The 18,252-nt window shown below is 43.3% G+C and overlaps 1 protein-coding gene across 3 annotated transcripts in view; it reads right to left on the bottom strand.

Moving 5' to 3' along the window:
- The window catches only part of LOC119495824 (adhesion G protein-coupled receptor A3), a 192,898-nt gene that overhangs the window by 54,088 nt on the left and 120,558 nt on the right, over positions 1–18,252 (bottom strand). For all 3 annotated transcript variants that reach the window (XM_037782651.1, XM_037782652.1, XM_037782653.1), the window contains 2 exons: positions 13,097–13,340; positions 12,468–12,676 (listed from right to left, as the gene is read on the bottom strand). In XM_037782651.1, the coding sequence (XP_037638579.1) occupies positions 12,468–12,676; positions 13,097–13,340 (453 nt within the window). The remainder of the gene's footprint in view (positions 1–12,467; positions 12,677–13,096; positions 13,341–18,252) is intronic.

Genomic DNA, 18,252 nt, shown 5'->3' with positions numbered 1-18,252 from the left:
TGGATGGGTAATTCACTCCGACATATTTTCAGACATGTCTTCTTCACCCTACACGCATGGCAACAGTCCACATGAGCTCATACCAAGACATGAAGGAAACACTTGAGGATGAAATGCCACTCAAGTTTTCCTTTTAAAATGATCTCTACTACCATCCATCAAGCTCATTGCTGCAGCATCAAGGAGAAGCTTCTTTCAAACTACCTTGCCGCTACTCCAAACTGCTCACTGAGCCCATCCAGCCGGCACCTTGGACGATATCAAGAACCGATCTTGGACCCTTTCCTTAGATTTACTTAATTGGACTTCTTATAACAGATCAGAGATTTTATGAATGTTCAAATATAATCCCGTTGTTGCATATTGTGTTTCTTCTCTGATACAATTTCTCTGTTCATTTTTAATAGCCATTTTTCCACCTACAGCAGCTGTTGCACTCCCAGCTGTCCAGGGAGGAGGAGGAATCTCTCTTTGAATAGACTCTCTTGAGGTTTCCTCCTCTTTTTCTTCTCTCTATGTGCTGAGGTTGTTTGAGGAGTTATTCCTTGTTGCCGTCTTGGGCCTGTAAAGCCCAGTGAGACACTGACTACGTTTACATGCACACTAATATTACGCTATTATTCCGAATTTGATAGGTGTCAGTAACAGTAGTAGTGAGTATCATTAAAAAAATTACGATGCAAGTACCAATACCAGTACCCTTAAAGTGAGACCGATACCAATAGAGTACTTCATTCGATAACCATCATATGAATGGAAGCTGTGTGTGTGACGCACTGGCTAGCTAATCGCCTCCGCACAGCGCTCATTAAGCGATTACGGCTGTTGTCGCGTCACAATGAAGTGTAGTGCCCATCCTAGCCCTGTTAGCTGTGTTCAGAGCCGTGTGCAGGCAGGCAATCCTGGCTGTCTGGGTTGTAGCTGCTGCTGTGGTAGTGGGCCAATAACACGTTGAATTAAATCGAAGAATGCTTGTGGTTATTAACTGCGAGCAAAACCATACAAATAGTCATTTTTTTCTAGGTCTGGGCACAAAAAGGATCGATGCAGGTATCACTTGAGTGGAGAAGCTTTGCTACTACTTGGTACTGGGTTATTTCGGTGGACACTTTACCGATACCCATCCCTAGTAAACGGGCTATTCCGTTTGGATATTCTGAATTAGGCTTTATTCCGAATGGAGCATTTTCCGAAAAAGACATGTGGGATGTGGCGATATTATTCAGGTTTTAGGAGCATTCTTTGGACGTGTATACAGTGCATTCGAAATATGCGTCTCAATCTGGGTTTTTATGGCAGTTTGCGACAGACGGACCTATAGTCTCTTGCCTGTTTTCGGCCAGCTCTGTTCGTTGTATACAAACCGATAAGCTGACAGTTTGCAGAGATGCATGCACAAAAGAAAAGCCCTCCTTTCTGGTTTTAAACATTATGAAAGGCTTGGATATCAACAGGTTTTTGAATATGTGCAAATATCGCAACGCTTGAAAGAAGATGTTTGAAGGAATGAAAGAGGGAGCCTGTTTTTGCACGGTCGAACAAGTCCACCACCAGTTACGTTAATTAGAGTATGCACGGCTGCATGTAAACGTGAATGTTAGTGGAATATTAATTTTCATTAGCCTTGTAAACAGCTTAGTAGGAATGTTGTTGTTTTTTAGAATAAGGGCAAAAAAACTGAATATTTTTTGCATGTAAACATAGTTATTGTATGTGATATTGGGCTTTGCAAACAAATCAGACTTTTGACTCCTTATCATACATGTTTCTTCAGTTTTTCTTCCTTTTAAACCCTCTACTTGTCCCAACCATTGTCACGGGCCAATTCACGGTCCCGAATCATTAGCTACAGCCCTGTTGATGTGTGAGTCACCCCATTGTGAGGAGAGATCCGAGTAGCCAAAATGGCCAGCTCCAATCCTCCTTCAAGGATAAGGCTGGCATTATTCTGTGTTTCTCATTGTCAACAAATCCCATAAAAAGGCTAAAATCACAATTAATGTACTTCCCCAACTGGTCTGTGTCAATCCCACACCCAATTGCTTCTAATGAAGACATACATCTTCAAAACAGAAAGGCCAAAAAAGGCTCAGTAATGTCCTTAAAGTGCTGGGAACAGTAGTTTTAAGCAAATGTTATTAAACAGAAGTACAAAGTGCATTTATGGGGACTATTTTTAGCTGCAGACTAATGACGGTGAATTTGACTCCAAATAAACTGCAGTGCCCACGTTAATGGTAATGAAGGAACGTGTTGTGGCTCACTGATGTGCTTTAATTCTTTTTGGACAACAATGGAGCTCTACGGCTCAGAGGAATAAGCTACATGTATATCAGGCTTCGGCTACACAGACAAACACGTTGTTGTTTTCGCTCTTTTCATTTGATTTGAAGACAAACAGAACATCACCAGCGTTATCATTTATGGCTTGTCCCTACTTGTTAAATGCATGCTGCTTCTTGGTCTTGTCCTATCAGAGAGCACAGATGCATGGTTGAACTGCTCTGTCTGTGGGATTGTCTGTCCCAGATATCATCAGGTGGTCTTGCAGTTCATGATTGGATATGAAAAAACAGAAAATTGTGAACAATTTGCAAGGTTGGGTCTAATCTCCCAAATCCTTGGCCGCCCCACTGTAGCCAACAGGAGAATACTTTCCTGCATGAAAACAGTGAAATGTATTATATTAATATCACATTCTAAGAGAAGCAAAGCCGTGAGACCTCTGACTAAAAATCTGAAGGGCTCTTAATAGACCTTGCCTAAAGATATACCCCTTGTCATGTTATCGCTCCCCCTTCAAATTACGCGAGTCTTTCTGCTGTTCTTATCTTCCCCCTAGGAGGGCACATGGGGCCACATTGCATCAATGGCTGCTCCCTAATTATAAGCCCAGTAACCAGCAACAGCTCATGTGCAGCAGCAGCTCAACCCGTACTGTAGATTTAAAAGAGGGGCATGGCTGTACTCTCCATGTAAGCTGAGGAGAAGAATGCACTTTTACGAAGCGGTCATGAGGTTAAACGTCAAAGGTCGTCGTGATCCTGATTGGTTGTGACGAAAAAGGCCATGGTGTGTAATAAACTACTTTTGCAAGAGCTTAATTTTGCAAGTCTGTTATGAAAATGACTGTCGCTTTTAACCTTCGGCCTTTTCTGTTTTTGTGGTGATATACTTTTGCTAATCAGGGCCTGGCAGCAGCAGTCTTGGTTGACAACAGAGGTGGACATTAGGATTGCCGCTGTAGTCGATATTACCAGTGTTACATGGTGTTTGGGCACACACCGATTACATTACGTACCCGCCGCCCCCACCGTTGTTTTGCTGTTTTCTAAGAAATAAAACCCATTTAGTTCACTTTCGCGTATCAGCACCGTGTTATCAATACATCGGAAGACGAATGCTACAAACTGAAAGTGTCTGCTCCGTATGGAGTCTCAGCTCAGAGTAGCAGGAGTCATATTTCACACACACGGGATGAGAGAGAGGTGATGGACAAGACGATGGCTAAGGATTTGGTGTCAAAGCGAAAAGCAAAGGTGCCTATTTGGCAATATTTCAGATTTAAATCCAATGCTATAAGGGAACCATGACGTTAATGAGGAAATCGCTGTGTGGAGGACGGAGCTGTTACAACCGGTGTGCACGGCGGAGCAGCGCTCTTTTCTTGTAAAATGTCCGGTGTAATCAGTAACACCAGTAATCACTGTTGTCAAAAATGTCCTCACTGTCACAACCCTAGTGGACATACAGATAGACAGCCAGCCAGAGGACTAGATCACTTCCTATACTGCGCTAATAGAGAAAAGAATAGGCTCTTAATGTGTTTGTCTAGACGGCCCAGCATTGTGCAAACACAGTGCTGTCCGGTTCGGTTAAATGCAGCGCACAAATACAGCAGCACCAATTGAAAGCCAGTGACAGAAACTCAAACAGAGGCAGAGACAGAGAGAGAGGCTGTTTACACGGCATGCCCTCATTTCTACCAAGCTGTCTCTGGGGTTCAGAGAGGGTCGCACTGTCGGCTAGGGAGCAGCTGGTGAGGGAGGGGACGGAGGGAGACATTTGAACATGGACACTTTCAGATCAGATGCCATATTATGATGTGAACAGCTCTTTTTTTTTTCTCGAGTGCTGTTTGTTTGGTGGAGACTGTGTGTACCGACACTGTTTCAGGACATGAATCATGTATGTCAGATGGCCTCTGTCACATGCAAAAGGACAAGCGGGACCTGTTTCATTTGAATCACTTGTGACTAATCAGAGACGCTGGTGCAGCAGATGTATGCGAGTCCACACGCTGCTGCCATAAAAACAACTCATTTATACCTCCTCCAAGTGTTTATATCTCACTAATTGTTTGAGGAAATGTGTGCCAAAATCATCAACTTGGAAATAAAATCAAAATGCGACTACATCATTATCTTTCATAAAGACTGCTTGTCAGCAAGGACAGTTTTACATTTCAAGCAAGCGGTTTGCCTCTCAATATTAAAAAAAAAAAAACGTAGCACAGTTTTGGCTGCCAATTAATCAGTGGCCGTATATAAACAACATCAAAACCATGGGACCATCGAATAGCCTATTAACTTTCTTTGCACACACACACGTACACACATTAAGTGCAACAATCCCTTCTGCTGCGAGCAGCACTATTATAATCTGTCATACACTTAGCTGAGGAGCATACATAATTTGAATAACAATAGGTTAAAGCAATGCAATTTGTATCCGGGCTAAAAGAGGGATACGCACCGCATTAAAAAATAGGGCGTCCAATACTGAGCGTCAGGGAAAAAAAGGACCAATAGGCTCGCTGCAGCAATGCCCGGGCAAAATTGTCGATGTCTGAGATAAATGGCGGTCTGTGAGCTCTGAACTCATTGGTCAGGGAGGAAACAATCTGCATCACATGTCGGGTTATTGGCCAAACGCCCGCTGCATGAGCCAGACACTTCCCCTTTCACACCAAAGCATGTCTGCAGTCAGCAAACACTGAGAGGTTAAATCAGAACAGTAGCAACAGAAAAAAAGGCTGCAGTGGACATGTGGTTTAAGCAAACACACACACACATGCACACACACACACACACACACACAGCAATCCCCATGTGCTAAAGTAATCATGCCTGACATCATATTTAAGTTAATGCTTACAAATGGAACATGAGTGCACGTATTAAATATTAACCTAAGCCAAACCTCAACCCAACAGCACAAAGCTAAGCCTCAGTGTAGCCGGTTAAGTGTGCGGAGGCTGCGTGGTGGCGCGCTACCCGCGGATGGAGGTGGATTAGTGCTCGCCTGTCAGCTGCCACGCTTGGAACAAGTGCAAGTGAGGTAAAGGTTGAGAGGTAGCTGATGCTAAGTGGGCTGCGAATAATTCGCCTTTACTCTAAGAATTAGCTTAAGCTGCATAATTATGACAAAGCTCAACACCAACACAAACACACATTAATAATGCATTACTCATATCCTGTAAAACTACCTGGTTACTTTCAGGTAGATTTGTGGTTTTCTCTACATGCACAGAAAATTATATTTCACATTAGGGCTGCAACTAAAGATTATTGTCATTGTTGATTAATCTGCTGATTATTTTCTAGATTAATCAATTAGTTGTTTGGGATGTAAAATGTAAGAAAATGGTGAAAAATGTCAATCAGTGTTTTCCAAAGCCCAAGATGACGTCCTCAAATGTCTTGTTTTGTTCACAACTCAACGATATTCAGTTTACTGTCATAGAGGAGTAAAGAAACCAGAAAAAATTCACATTTAAGAAGCTGGAATCAGAGAATTTAGACTTTTTTTTCGCCATCTAGGTTATTTGCAACCAGAAGTGACATGAGAGAGTCGAACTAAGTTCAACGCTGATAAGACATTTTTAGGTAATCAAATGTTAAAATTAAGAATTAAGTTCCAAGACAAAAACACAGACAACTCCCAGACCGGACAACGCCGTGGTAGCGACCTGTCAATCACAAAGTAGCCACGCCCTAAAGCATCCCCTGCTTTATGGTCTATTTGACTCTAAATGGGACCATAATTTACTAAATTGACATCATGCTGTATTGAAGAAGACTTGAAACTAGCGATTGAGACCATAAACTCATGATTACAATGTTTACTGAGGCAATAAATCAAGTGAGAAGTAGGCTCATTTTCTCATAGACTTCTATACAATCAGACTTCTTTTTGCAACCAGAGGAGTCGCCCCCTGCTGGCTGTTAGAAAGAATGCAAGTTTAAAGCACTTCAGCATTGGCTTCACTTTTCAGACCCGGAGGAACATCTACCAGCATCTCTAAAGCTCATTAATTTCACATGTTATATCTGTACAAATAAACAAAGCTGTGATTTTATGGGAGGTTATCTGCTGAACTATTTCCCAGCCGGGAGCAGTGACTTTTCCTCGTCGTCACAGCGAGGTTCCTCCTCTTCTCCAGCGGCTAAGAGGTGTTTATTGTATGGTGCCCTGTTCCTCTGACACAAAGCTCCTTTTTTTAAATCCACTATCAGCTAACACACAACCACAAGGCATCACCCCCCTCTGTTGATATCACAACCTGTCATCGCCCCTTCCCTCTTCCCCTCCCACTACAATACATATCAACAGAATATGCCAACACAGAGCTGTGAGACGCGGCTGCATATCTAAACAGGTCATCGTCATTATCACTGCAAATCCCTTCATCTCCTTAAACACACACACACACACACACACACACACACACTAAAGCTCCTTTAGTATGAAAATGTCTCAGAGATAGAAAAGTCCAAGGCACGAGGATGGAGTTAACTGCCCCGAAGCTGGCGCCTGCTTGTGGGCGAGCGATGAAAACTGGCTTGTTGTCTCATTATGTCTGCCTTAAGCGAGGATGTGGACAAAGGACTAATGAGGACACACATATTGCTATATGCTGAAAGATAGAAACACAAACAAGAAAACACTGTTTCAGATCTACAGAAAATGTGAAAGTTGCCACAGGGCTATTTTCAATTTGCAGCACGTCTCTTGCACGACTTACAGTATGTGTGTATTCGCCATAATAGCTAAACAAGAAAGCCCCAAATGTGGATTGAATTTGAGTAAACAACTCCCTTTAAAGGTGTTTTTTTTGTTAAAGAATGCAATCACAATCAATTGGTGTTTCCTCTCCACTGAAGGCTTTCTAATTTTATCTCCTCTACCCTCCTACCATCCATTCATCCTTCATTTCCTCCAAGTTACTACCTTTTGAGAGGCAATAATAGTGATTGAGTAGGCAATAAACATTTTTTGCACCAAAAAAAGCAAAGTAAAGCTGATGTATTGTTTGTATAGTGAAGCCTGTTTTTTCCTGTGTTCTCAGGATAAGAGAGGACGGACGGATGGATTCTGCTGTTCCTCTGTATGGGAGACGAGACCTGGTGGTCAGCTCCAGCAGTCAGCAGTAATGTCACGCTGGAATCGAGCCGGTAGGAGGCTCAGCCAATGAGAACTAATGTATCAAGATGGGATCCTGTCTTGGTTGGTTTGGTTCAAGACGGAGGTGCAGCGGCGAAGACAAGTGAATTGTGGCCTGTTTGGCGAGTCTGAAGAAGCAGATCGTGAAGCCTCAGATTGAGAAGTGAGGTCACGTGATTTTCATATTATCATAATATTATGTTATTAAAATGTTGTATAACTGTTCTGCTCCAGTTGTGGGATTTATTGGAGCCCTGCTGTTGGACATAAAAACATTTAGCAGCGTCAGTAAGTCATATTAAGGGACCCGAAAAATTAGAAATTATTACTACAGCTGTCAATGCCGTATCGTGCAAAGCTGTGTACGGCTGCAATAATTAGTTGATTAATCGGTTACTCAATAGACAGACTACAACTATACTTTGTCATAGTTTCCTTCATTTATCTGCCAAAAAAATGACAATCAATCTCCTGAACTGTGAGGATTTGCTGCTTTTCTCTATCTTATGATTGCAAACTGAACACATTTGGGGTTTGAATTGCTAGTCGGACGTCATCGTGGGATTTGAGAAACTTTGATGGCCATTTTTTTCACAATTATATTTCATTTCATAGACAAAACCAAGAAAACAATTGGCAGATAAATCAATGATGAAAATAATCGTTTGTTATGATTTTCCCAGCAACCAAAACCAGTGTGATGTGCCAAAATGCACAACGCACTGATATGGTGAGCTAAATATTACAGTTACAGCTGATTTCAGTAACAAGTTTGAAGCTCATTCAGATTAGGGCATTACAAGTTAAATGAAGTGTTAAGAAAAAAACAGTTGTGGGCCACTTGTGAATTTCTTTTGTAAAAGAAAAATACTAAATAAAATTGGTGAATGCAACAAATCTCTTGAATCCCTTAAGAATGTTTTTGAATCAGGCCAAATGATTTGTGCCAACTCAGACTATCCCAGTGGTGCAAAGTAACATTTACTTAAGTACTGTGCTTAACTACGAGGTAGTACTTTGAGGTACTTGTACTTTAATTGAGTAAATGGTAAATGGACTGCATTTATATAGCGCTTTTCTAGTCTTCTGACTACAAAGCTTCAGCTTTCACTCATTCACACACACTGAACGGCTGCCATACAAGGAGCCAAACTGCCCATCAGGATCTAATCTAAATGCTCATTTACAAACCGGCATAGAATTCGGGAGCAATTTGGGGATCAGTATCTTGCCCGAGCACACTTCGACACGTGGACTGGAAGAGCCGGGAATCGAACCGCCGATTAGTGGACAACCTGCTCTACCTCTGAGCCACAGCCGCCCCCCATGGAGTATTTCCATGTTATGCTACTCCACTACATTCCTGAGGGAAGTGTTGTACTTTTAACCCCACTACATTCATTTGACAGCTTACTAGCTACTTTTTAAATCAAGATTTTACTTAAAAACAACATATGGGTAAACTAGTCACTCCCAAACGTTATGGCTTGTAACCCTTTAGAGATCAGCAGGGTGTAGTTGGGGCTCCTTGTCATGTTTCAGGTGTCTGAGTTCTTTGCATTTCCACCAAAAGAGAAATTTCCAGACTAAACTTCTCAGTTGGATTCATTTAAAGAACTATTAGAGGACCTATAGGTGTAGTTTACTGAAGCAAAGGCTCTGAATACTTCTTCCACCACTGGACTATTCTTTCCTTCTCTTTATCTGCCTTTTTCCATTCTCTTCCCTGCAAACCACCATCAACAACCACCACTGCTATCCACTTTCAAATGCAGATGCCTTCATCCACAATTACATCCACACTGTCTGTATGAGCCAACACACCACCTGTTCTACTGTAGCTGGGATGCAGAAGCGTCACCAGAGGAGCCTCCTGCTTCCAGGAATCCACTTCACTTCACATATTCATTAGATCATGTCCAGTGTATGGGAATGCATCTGTGTGCAGCTCTTCCCTTATTGGACCGTGGCCTTAGGGCCTTTGTTATGATTGGATACTAACAAAAAAGCCAGCCACCCCCTCCGTGTGTCTCTTGTTCTAAAGGTCTGCTCCTGCATATTAAACAGTCGGCAGCGTTGCAGCAATCAAATGCAGGAACTCCTTCATCCGTGTGTTTGAACTAATAAAATAACACGAGCCACAACTGAGACGGTAAGAACGTAACAGGACACGGTGTGGCTGCAGAGGAGAAGGGGTGTCTTTTTTGGAGGGGGTTAAAAGGGTGATGGGGGGTGGGGGGTGAGGCTTGTCACTGTGATGAAGACAGATGATGAGGCTGCATTGCTGTAAACGAGTGAGTCAGCCCTCCCTTCAGACAGACACAGAGGATGGGGGGAGGAAGAGGAAGAGGAGGGAGACGGGGGAAAGGCATGGGAACTGTCCCTGGTGCTGAAATCTGGAACGGCTGCTTTCTAACAGCTTCAAGTTCAGCTCAGTGCAGGAAAAAAAAAAAAAAAAAAAAGAACACACAGAGGCATGCTGTCTGTCTTTCAACAGCTGACCCACATCTGAAACAATCTGCATCACTATAGTTTCAGTGTAACAGGTCAGTAATTGACCTGTTTGATGCATTTATTACACCTGCCGAGCTTCAAAAATCCACAGCGGGATGTTCGGGAGTGTAATATATGCCCAAACAAAAGCTTTGCCATCAAGTTTTTCCCGTCCCAAGTCGGTTATTTTGGCATTCTGATCACAAAGCCAGGGGAGGGAGACTCTCTACCATGTAATTCTCTCTGAGCCAAGTCAAAACGATTCTCATTAAAGCACTTCTTATATCCCAAACCTCAGTCCCCAGGGACAATTGTATTGGGTTGTCATGCTATTTGTAGACTAATCATCTCCGCACACACATGCACACACACGTTCAGACATGCACGCACACACACCTGCACACACACTAGGGGTCTGGATCAACAGGAATTGGATATTGCATATTGAAAGGCATTGTGCCTTTCAGGCATCTCCCTCCACCCCCCACCCCTCTTCGTATTCTTTGAAATGATTTTGTTGCATTATTCATCTTTCAAAGCTGTCATGCTTTGTGGCTAACCCTCTGTCTCTTTGCTCAACATCACAGATGCACCATGAGAGGGGATTCTTTAACACTGTATACCGCAGACAGCTGATCTAAGGAGGGATTCGGCTGCATCATTTAGAAGAAGCGAGGAAGGTGATACAGCTGTATTAGATATAGTGAGAAACACACCACTGTCACTTTGTCACCAGCATGCTGAGATGTGGAACTTTTTGCTTGTATAGACTTTGCAACTTGTTCCCCCCCATAAAACACCAGGATTCCTGTTATGTCACTGCTTTTCCTTCACTGATGGAGCTCTCCTTGTACTTGTAAACACTGTAAATTAAAAACTTGCAGCCCAGTATATAGCTTATAACAAGACAATTCCCATCTCAAATTTGACATGACAAGATTATGCAACAGGTCTAGCACTTGCAGAAGCCACCCCTACCTATAGAGGCTATAATAAGGGTCATTGTTGTATACAGTGAGATGAGGCCAACAGGAGAATGATGTCACAAGTCCTGTAAATAAGGGTCCTTTTTCTCGGGCACTGCAGAGAGAGACCAGGCGGGTGTGGTGACTGCATTAAGCAAGACGCGCAAATCCCCGGCGCAAAAAAATAAAAACGCTCGCATCAAGACATCAGTGATGTGGACGGATATTATCCACCACCACCAACACCACCCCCATCTATACTATGATGACTATACCTTCTATACTTGTCGGACGTGTCTGGGAAGTTCAAAATCATGAATCTGCTGCAAAAAGGAAATGTGACAAATAGCTGCTGCTGCTGCTTTATTCCCACAGCCCACAAGGTGAGACGGTGCGCAATAAACCCAAAGCCAAATCAAAAGACACATACATGCACAATGAGGAACCTGACAACAAGCTTAGTATTCTCCACAGACACCCATCTCCTCTCTCTCTCTCCACCAGAGCACCACATGTCGTTTTTCTTTCTCATTCCTATGCGGTTTTTCCTCTCCTCTCTCTCTCTCTGTCTCCATCTCCATCTCTCTGTCTCCAGCTTATTTCCACACACAACGGGAATTGGCTTCATAAAATATGCAGGTACAAAAAAAAAAAAAAAACTCCGACACATCTCAAGCCACAAACACTTTTTTTTTTTTCCATGCTCTTACTGAGAAAAAAAAACTGACCTCCCAGTCTAACGAATCCCACTCTTCGGTAAACATCCGGAGGATTTCTTTTCATCCGAAAAAAAAGCTGGAGAGCAGCAGATCGCAGCAGCGGCTCTACGGAGCGGCGACTGGGCGATGCGATGCCATTGCGCTTTTTTGGTTCTTATTATCCTCATGAAATCAATGCGAACAGGAGGAGGAGGACGTCGTCAGGATAAGGAGAAGAAGAAGAAGAAGAAGAAGGCATCTCGGCACCCAACTTGAGCGACACACACACACACACACGATGAGCTTAAGCTTTACAGTCCAACATTTTCTCTTTTTTGGTTGCAACCCAATTAGCGCGTCTTTACCACTCTGCGCTCGGAGGCGAATCGCTCCTGACAAGCAAGACGCTCCTTCTCCTTCTTCTCTCTCTCTCTGGAGCCTCGCTGCTGCTATTTCAGCTGCTGCTGCTGCTGCTGCTTCTTTTTTGGAAGAAGAAGATGAAGAAAAAAAAGAAAAAAAAGGTGGCTGACTATATAACACACGCAACTTCTTCTCATTTCCAGGATATTATAGAGAGGAGGTTGCGCATTTTTGCTTCCTCCAAAGCCAACAAATCCCCTTTAGACAAATCCTTCCACCCTCTGCTGGATGAAGCAACAATAAAAAAAGGAAGCAGTTAAAGGTCCCTGCATCAAGCGCTCTCTCTTAAAAACATGTGACTCCATGGTGAGGAAGAAAAAAAAAAGATGCATTTGATCCATAATAGGCCCTATAAGCAGCAAGTGGGAGAGATGTGTGTGTGGTGGTGGTGGTGGTGGGAGGTGGTGCATGAATGGATACCACACATGTAGACACTACTACTCACCATTAGCACAGCAAAGTTATTATGATGGGTGCAATGAATGGTGGTCGTGTTGCCCCCGGAGGATGTTATGTGGCAGCCCTCTGCCCTCCAGCCACCGTGTCCATCCAGCAGGTCAAAATCCCAGTAGGCTGCGGTTGGGTCTACACCCAGTGCGAAGTGCCTGAGAGCGATAGTAACGGAGTGCACGGAGCTCCCGAGGCTGCACCCATCTGCCAAAGGAGAAGCAGAGAGGAGAGGAGAAAACATTCAATTAAGGAAGCCAAGTGGAAAAGTCTGTAAGTGCTATATATATGTGAGGAGCGCGTGGACACATGGGTGCGCACATGCAATATACAAACATTGTGTCACACATTTTTTTTTTATTATTTTTTACAGGAACTTTAATCTCAAAATAGAAAAAAAAAACATTTTTTTTTTTTATTATGTGACATGAAATAAACTATAACAAGAATTTTATTTTGGAAAACATGGCTGCGCAGTGTCAACATGTTGCGCAGAGGTAGACTGTGTGTGTGCGTGCTCCTGTGTGTGTGTGTGTGTGTGTGTGTGTAAGCATGTCGGAGATACAGTATGCGTTGACATCATGGCTGGTGGTGGTAAAAAAAAAAAAAAATGGATTTCCTTCTTACCTAATTTGGTGAAAGCAACTGGTGTCGAGACGCTCCTGCGCTTCCCATCGTCTGCGAGATTTGACGAATTGCCCGTGCAAGGGAAGAGTTTCCCATTGCGAAACACAATGAACTGCAGCTTGCAAGTGGAGTTATCAACAGATTGCAGCGCAGCAGCAGCAGCAGAGGAGGAAGAGGAGGATGAGATAGGCGGACCAGTACCAGCAGCCAGCGGGAAATGGATTGAGGCGACTGCCACTGAGTTCTGCAGGATGATGGAACAAGAAGAAGAAAAAAAAAAAAAGAAGAAAAATTAAATAATGTCTCCGAGATGCGCAGGGGGGGGGTTAAAAAAAAAAAAGTCCCATATAGAAAAAAAAAAGACTGTTTTCTTTTCCCCTCTCTCTCCAGGAGTGGAGGCGACCATAGACCACAAGTGACCAAGGGAATGAGAATCACGTTTTGAAGAGCTCTAGTGCGCCTATTTGGTCAGGCTCCCTGCCGCAGAGGTGGAAATGGTTCTTACCATTTCAGCTTGAGGGCACATCAACACTGCAGCTTGATTTAAAGAGACAACCGGTCTGACTTTATCTTCTTTTCACCGACTATAAAACACCAAAAGAAACCCAGAGAAAAAACATCCTTGGCAACATTTTTTTGTTGGGTTTCTAAGAAAGAAAGGTATGTCAAGGTGTATAGGCACTTTCCATCTTTGAGCACAATCCAAACTGATGTTGTAAACTTGCTTTTTTATTTCTGTATATAACTAGCAAGAAGCAAGAATCATCCCTTCTCTGTGCAGCCAGAAAATCCCCATTAGAGTTGCATTCAAGATCCACAATCCCTCAGATCTGTTATTATGACCTGATCATTTTAAGCATATTAGTGAACAGATGGCTGTATTAGTAGTCAGGAGTCTCCCTGCAAATCTGTGCTTAAAAAAAAAATAAAAAATCAGGAAGCAGCCTTTAGGAGCTGCATGAAAACAGCTGCAGGAACTTTGCCACATGCTTTAAAGTGAAGTGACGCCCCTGGTGGACAGAAATGTTGCTCAAGGGGTGTGTGTGGACCTGGTGACTGGCTGGCTGCACTGAGGACAGGACAGGCAGCACTTAACCCCCGCCAAAAGATCAGGTTTAATAATAAAAAAAGCCTTCAGAGTGGCACTGTCAGCATATAGGAGCTGTACATGTAGCCACACACTCCACTCTGTGCATCCTATCGGGTGATAGAACTGCACAGAGGAACTATAGTGTACTCGTAAAAAGCAAATAAACACATCTTGTTGGAAAGGCTTCTGCAAACATGATCTCAGTTTGCATTTATTCAGAAAAATGTCGATCAATTAAAATAGTTAATCACGATTAATCACACATTTGTTGTTCAAAATGTACCTTAAAGGGAGATTTGTCAAGTATTTAATACTCTTATCAACATGGGAGTGGACAAATATGCTTGCTTTATGCAATGTATGTATATATTTATTATTGGAAACCAATTAAAGTGGGGATAGACAGTATATTTTTTGGCATCATTGGGCAAAAATTCCATTATTACCTTTCAGCATATTGTAATTCAAGTGATCTGAGATTTAACTAGACTTCTGCACCTCCTCATGGCTCTGATTTCAGGCTTTAAAAGATCTAACACATGACGGGAGACTTTGACCAATCACAGGTCATTTCAGAGAGAGAGAGAGCGTTCCTATTGGCTGTGCTCCAGCTGGTGGGCGGTGCTTGGTATTTCCTCAGCAGATCTTAACATGGCTGCCGGGTCACAAACTTTCATTTTACAGCTTAACAGAACACTATAAGATGTTTCTGAAAACATTTGAGGTGAGAAATAGGCATTAAATAAACAGAATATTGATTCATATTTGATCGGCGCTGCCTAGTTTGACCGTTTGATCGGAGTTCGCGAGTGATTGACAGCTGCTCACAGCCGGCTGCTGGGCAGCAGACTGCAGATCAGCTCTTATTGGTTCTTTTCTAAAAAAATTTATTTTTATATAACTGTCACAATATCCTGACAGTAATCTGAAAAGAATCATGTTTTTCTCTGTCCTCCGGTGCTCCTAATGGCATCTGCAAGATTTCATATTTGCTTCATTTCGGCTACTGCTGCTTTAAAGGGAGATTTGTCAAGAATTTTTATACTCTTATCAACATGGGAGTGGGCAAATATGCTTGCTTTATGCAAATGCATGTAATATTTATTATTGGAAATCAATAAGCGAGTAAAACAATGACAAATATTGTCCAGAAACCCTCACAGGTACTGCATTTATCATAAAATATATGCTCAAATCATAACATGGCAAACTGCAGCCCAACAGGCAACAACAGCTGTCAGTGTGTTGACTTGACTATGACTTGCCCCAAAAATGCATGTGATTATCATAAAGTGGGCATGTCTGTAAAGGGGAGACTCGTGGATACCCATAGAACCCATTTTCATTCACATATCTATAGGTAAGAGGTCAAGGACCCCTTTGAAAATGGCCATGCCAGTTTTTCCTCGCCAAAATTTAGCATAAGTTCAGAGCATTATTTAGCCTCCTTCGGACAAGTTAGCATGACATGGTTGGTACCAATGAATTGGTAGGTTTTCTAGTTTAATATGATACCACTCTATCTTTAAAATTGAGCCCGCTACAACCTAAAAATTGCAAGTTGAGGTAATGCGTTAAAGAAATCTGCGTTATTATCACGTTAACTTTGACAGGCCTAGAAAAACGCTAATCTTCTGGTCAGTGACCTTCATCAGAGTATGAAACACTTCAATGTCCAAAAACAGACTGCTATCCTCTTTGTTGATGATTAAACTGATTATTCAACAACTGCATTTCAGCACCGTGAACAGATACCCAGGAAGAAGCCAAAAAACGCTGTTTATCCCGCAAAGTGACCCTCATGATGCTAATGACGAGGCTGATGGTGTGTTCACAGTAAAGATAATGATTGTGTTACGCGGGAGGCTCGCTCTCCAAATGAAGTCTGCTTTGTTCGGCTTTCAATCACGTCACCCGACAGTGTGAGGGGATCAGCGCTTTGAGCCTCGAGGGGAGGGAAGCTTCCTGCCCAAGATGGATGTGGATGCCCATAAAGTGCCCTTACAGTTAATGGGGAGCTGCTTAGTCAGACGTTCAGCCCAATATACGTCGAGGAGAGGGATGGACAAATTTCTTAATCAAGTTAAACAACAGCTCCTTTTGTGCATTCTTATGTTTCTTATGCAGGCTACGGTGTTGTTAAATGTGGGCGATGACAGGCTTCGTGGCCCCCTCAGATACAAGACTGGGTTGTTTTGTTCTATTATCCTGGAAAAATAACTCTATATAGATGACAAAGAGCAGCGGCGTGCTTAAGCACAATTCCTTTACATTACATCCGCCGTGTGTGAGGGTGAATTTACAGCATTGGGTTTGTTCGCTATTAGTTTCTGCATTGACTCACTCTTGAAAGGCTATTGATTTCCATCCTGCAGTGCGTGTGTACGTGGGGGAGAGGAAGAAAGACAGAGAACCCTTGCCTTGAAAATTTATGTTGCATCATTTCCTTTATCCAAACAGCTCAAGCTTGGCAGTCAGTTTCCGAGACGTCATGAGATACAGACATCAAGAGATAGAGGCGGAGGTGGGGGTTTTGAGCCTCGGCGACCGTCCAGAGACGGGGAGAGTTATAAAGGCCGGCTCGCTCTCCGAGGGGTCCTTTCTCACACGGCGAACACACAGACGCCAGGTGACCTCCATCCCCGGGGGGAATGTTTTCAAGGCGTGCAACTCACAAAAAGAAATCTTATCTCGTATACTTGTCTCCTCATCTCTTTCTACATCTTTTATCCTCTTTTATGTGGCGTATCAAAGGGATTTACAGCCCAGAGGGCGAGCTATAAGCCACGGCGCTCGCAAGGTCCCGTTCTCAGCGACAATCTATGTTCCTCCTGAGCAACCTAAACAGCTACATTTCCTCAACCCCAACGCCACCGGGGACCTCGCACTTCAGAGTTGATTTAGCTGGTTGTACCTCAGCTGTCTGACCTTCCTCCAAGACCCTCCCTTTTTCCAGCAGGGCAGCATGCTGTAGCCTAGGTAACCACAATCACACTCTCCCCTCCGTCTCTCTCGCTCTAGCCTCGGGATCATTCTCCTTCTCCTTTTTTTCCCCTACTTCTTCCCATCCTCACAGAGGGCATCCAGGTGAATGTCAGCTCCTATTTCCTAGGCTGTTCCCTCTCCTCCTCCCTCCCTTCCTCCCTCCCTCCTTCCCTCCCTCCCTCCGTCCTCCTCCACCTGCTCGATAGAAGCACAAAGCTGCACAAACAGCCTGCAGGGCAAAACACAACAGCGCTGTTTGACCCGGGGCAGCCACCAAATCACAGCATAAACATCACGCTCAAACATGGCTCCTTGACTTCACAGGGGGATTACTGTCGATGCGTGCTTTAGACAAAGAGGTGAAAATTAAGAGCCAGAGAGTGTGTTTTTATTGCATCATCCAGAATTAGAAAAAGCCACAGCTCTGCGCCTTTGTAGATACATCTGTGGGAGAGATAAATGTATTTATTTGCGCAGGCGGCAACTTGGAAATTAACTATAAATGAAATGAATTTAGCTCAAAGGGCAGCCCGCTGAGCTCGGGCCCCGGCCGAGAAGAACTGCTGACGAGCGCGATGGGAGATTTGCATAATTTTTTCCTTGTAATCATTGGCAGTCCCGTCAGCACAGACGTGGTCAAAGACGCGGTGACCATGACAAATAGGTAGACATCAGGGAACTTCAGGGGGGCATTTCTACCCATAATGTTTCAGAGTCTGACAATAAATCACAGTTGGCTCACGAGCAACATTCAGCGAGACTTTGTACACGCGCCTCTGCTGGAGCTACTTTCGAGGTTTCTGCTTGTAAAAATACAAACAAAAGGAGAAATAATTCCTCAAAAGTGATTGCCATGGTTGCAGCTTGAAAGGCGTTTTTCCTCTTGAGCATCATTATGTTGTAGTGTTGTTAGCATTACTTATCAAGAGAAATTAAACACAGTCCTATACGGTTGCCATGCCAACAGGAGTCTGTTTCCTCCAGACTGGGTTGGGGTGGAAAGGAGTGGAGGGGCATTTGAGCAGATTTGAAGCAGGAAATCAGGCTCTTTGGAGAGGCAGAGATGTGCTTGAGCTGTCAG

Source organism: Sebastes umbrosus, chromosome 10 (assembly GCF_015220745.1).
Source record: "Sebastes umbrosus isolate fSebUmb1 chromosome 10, fSebUmb1.pri, whole genome shotgun sequence".
NCBI lineage: Eukaryota > Metazoa > Chordata > Actinopteri > Perciformes > Sebastidae > Sebastes > Sebastes umbrosus.
This window is presented reverse-complemented; position numbering and strand designations above follow the sequence as displayed.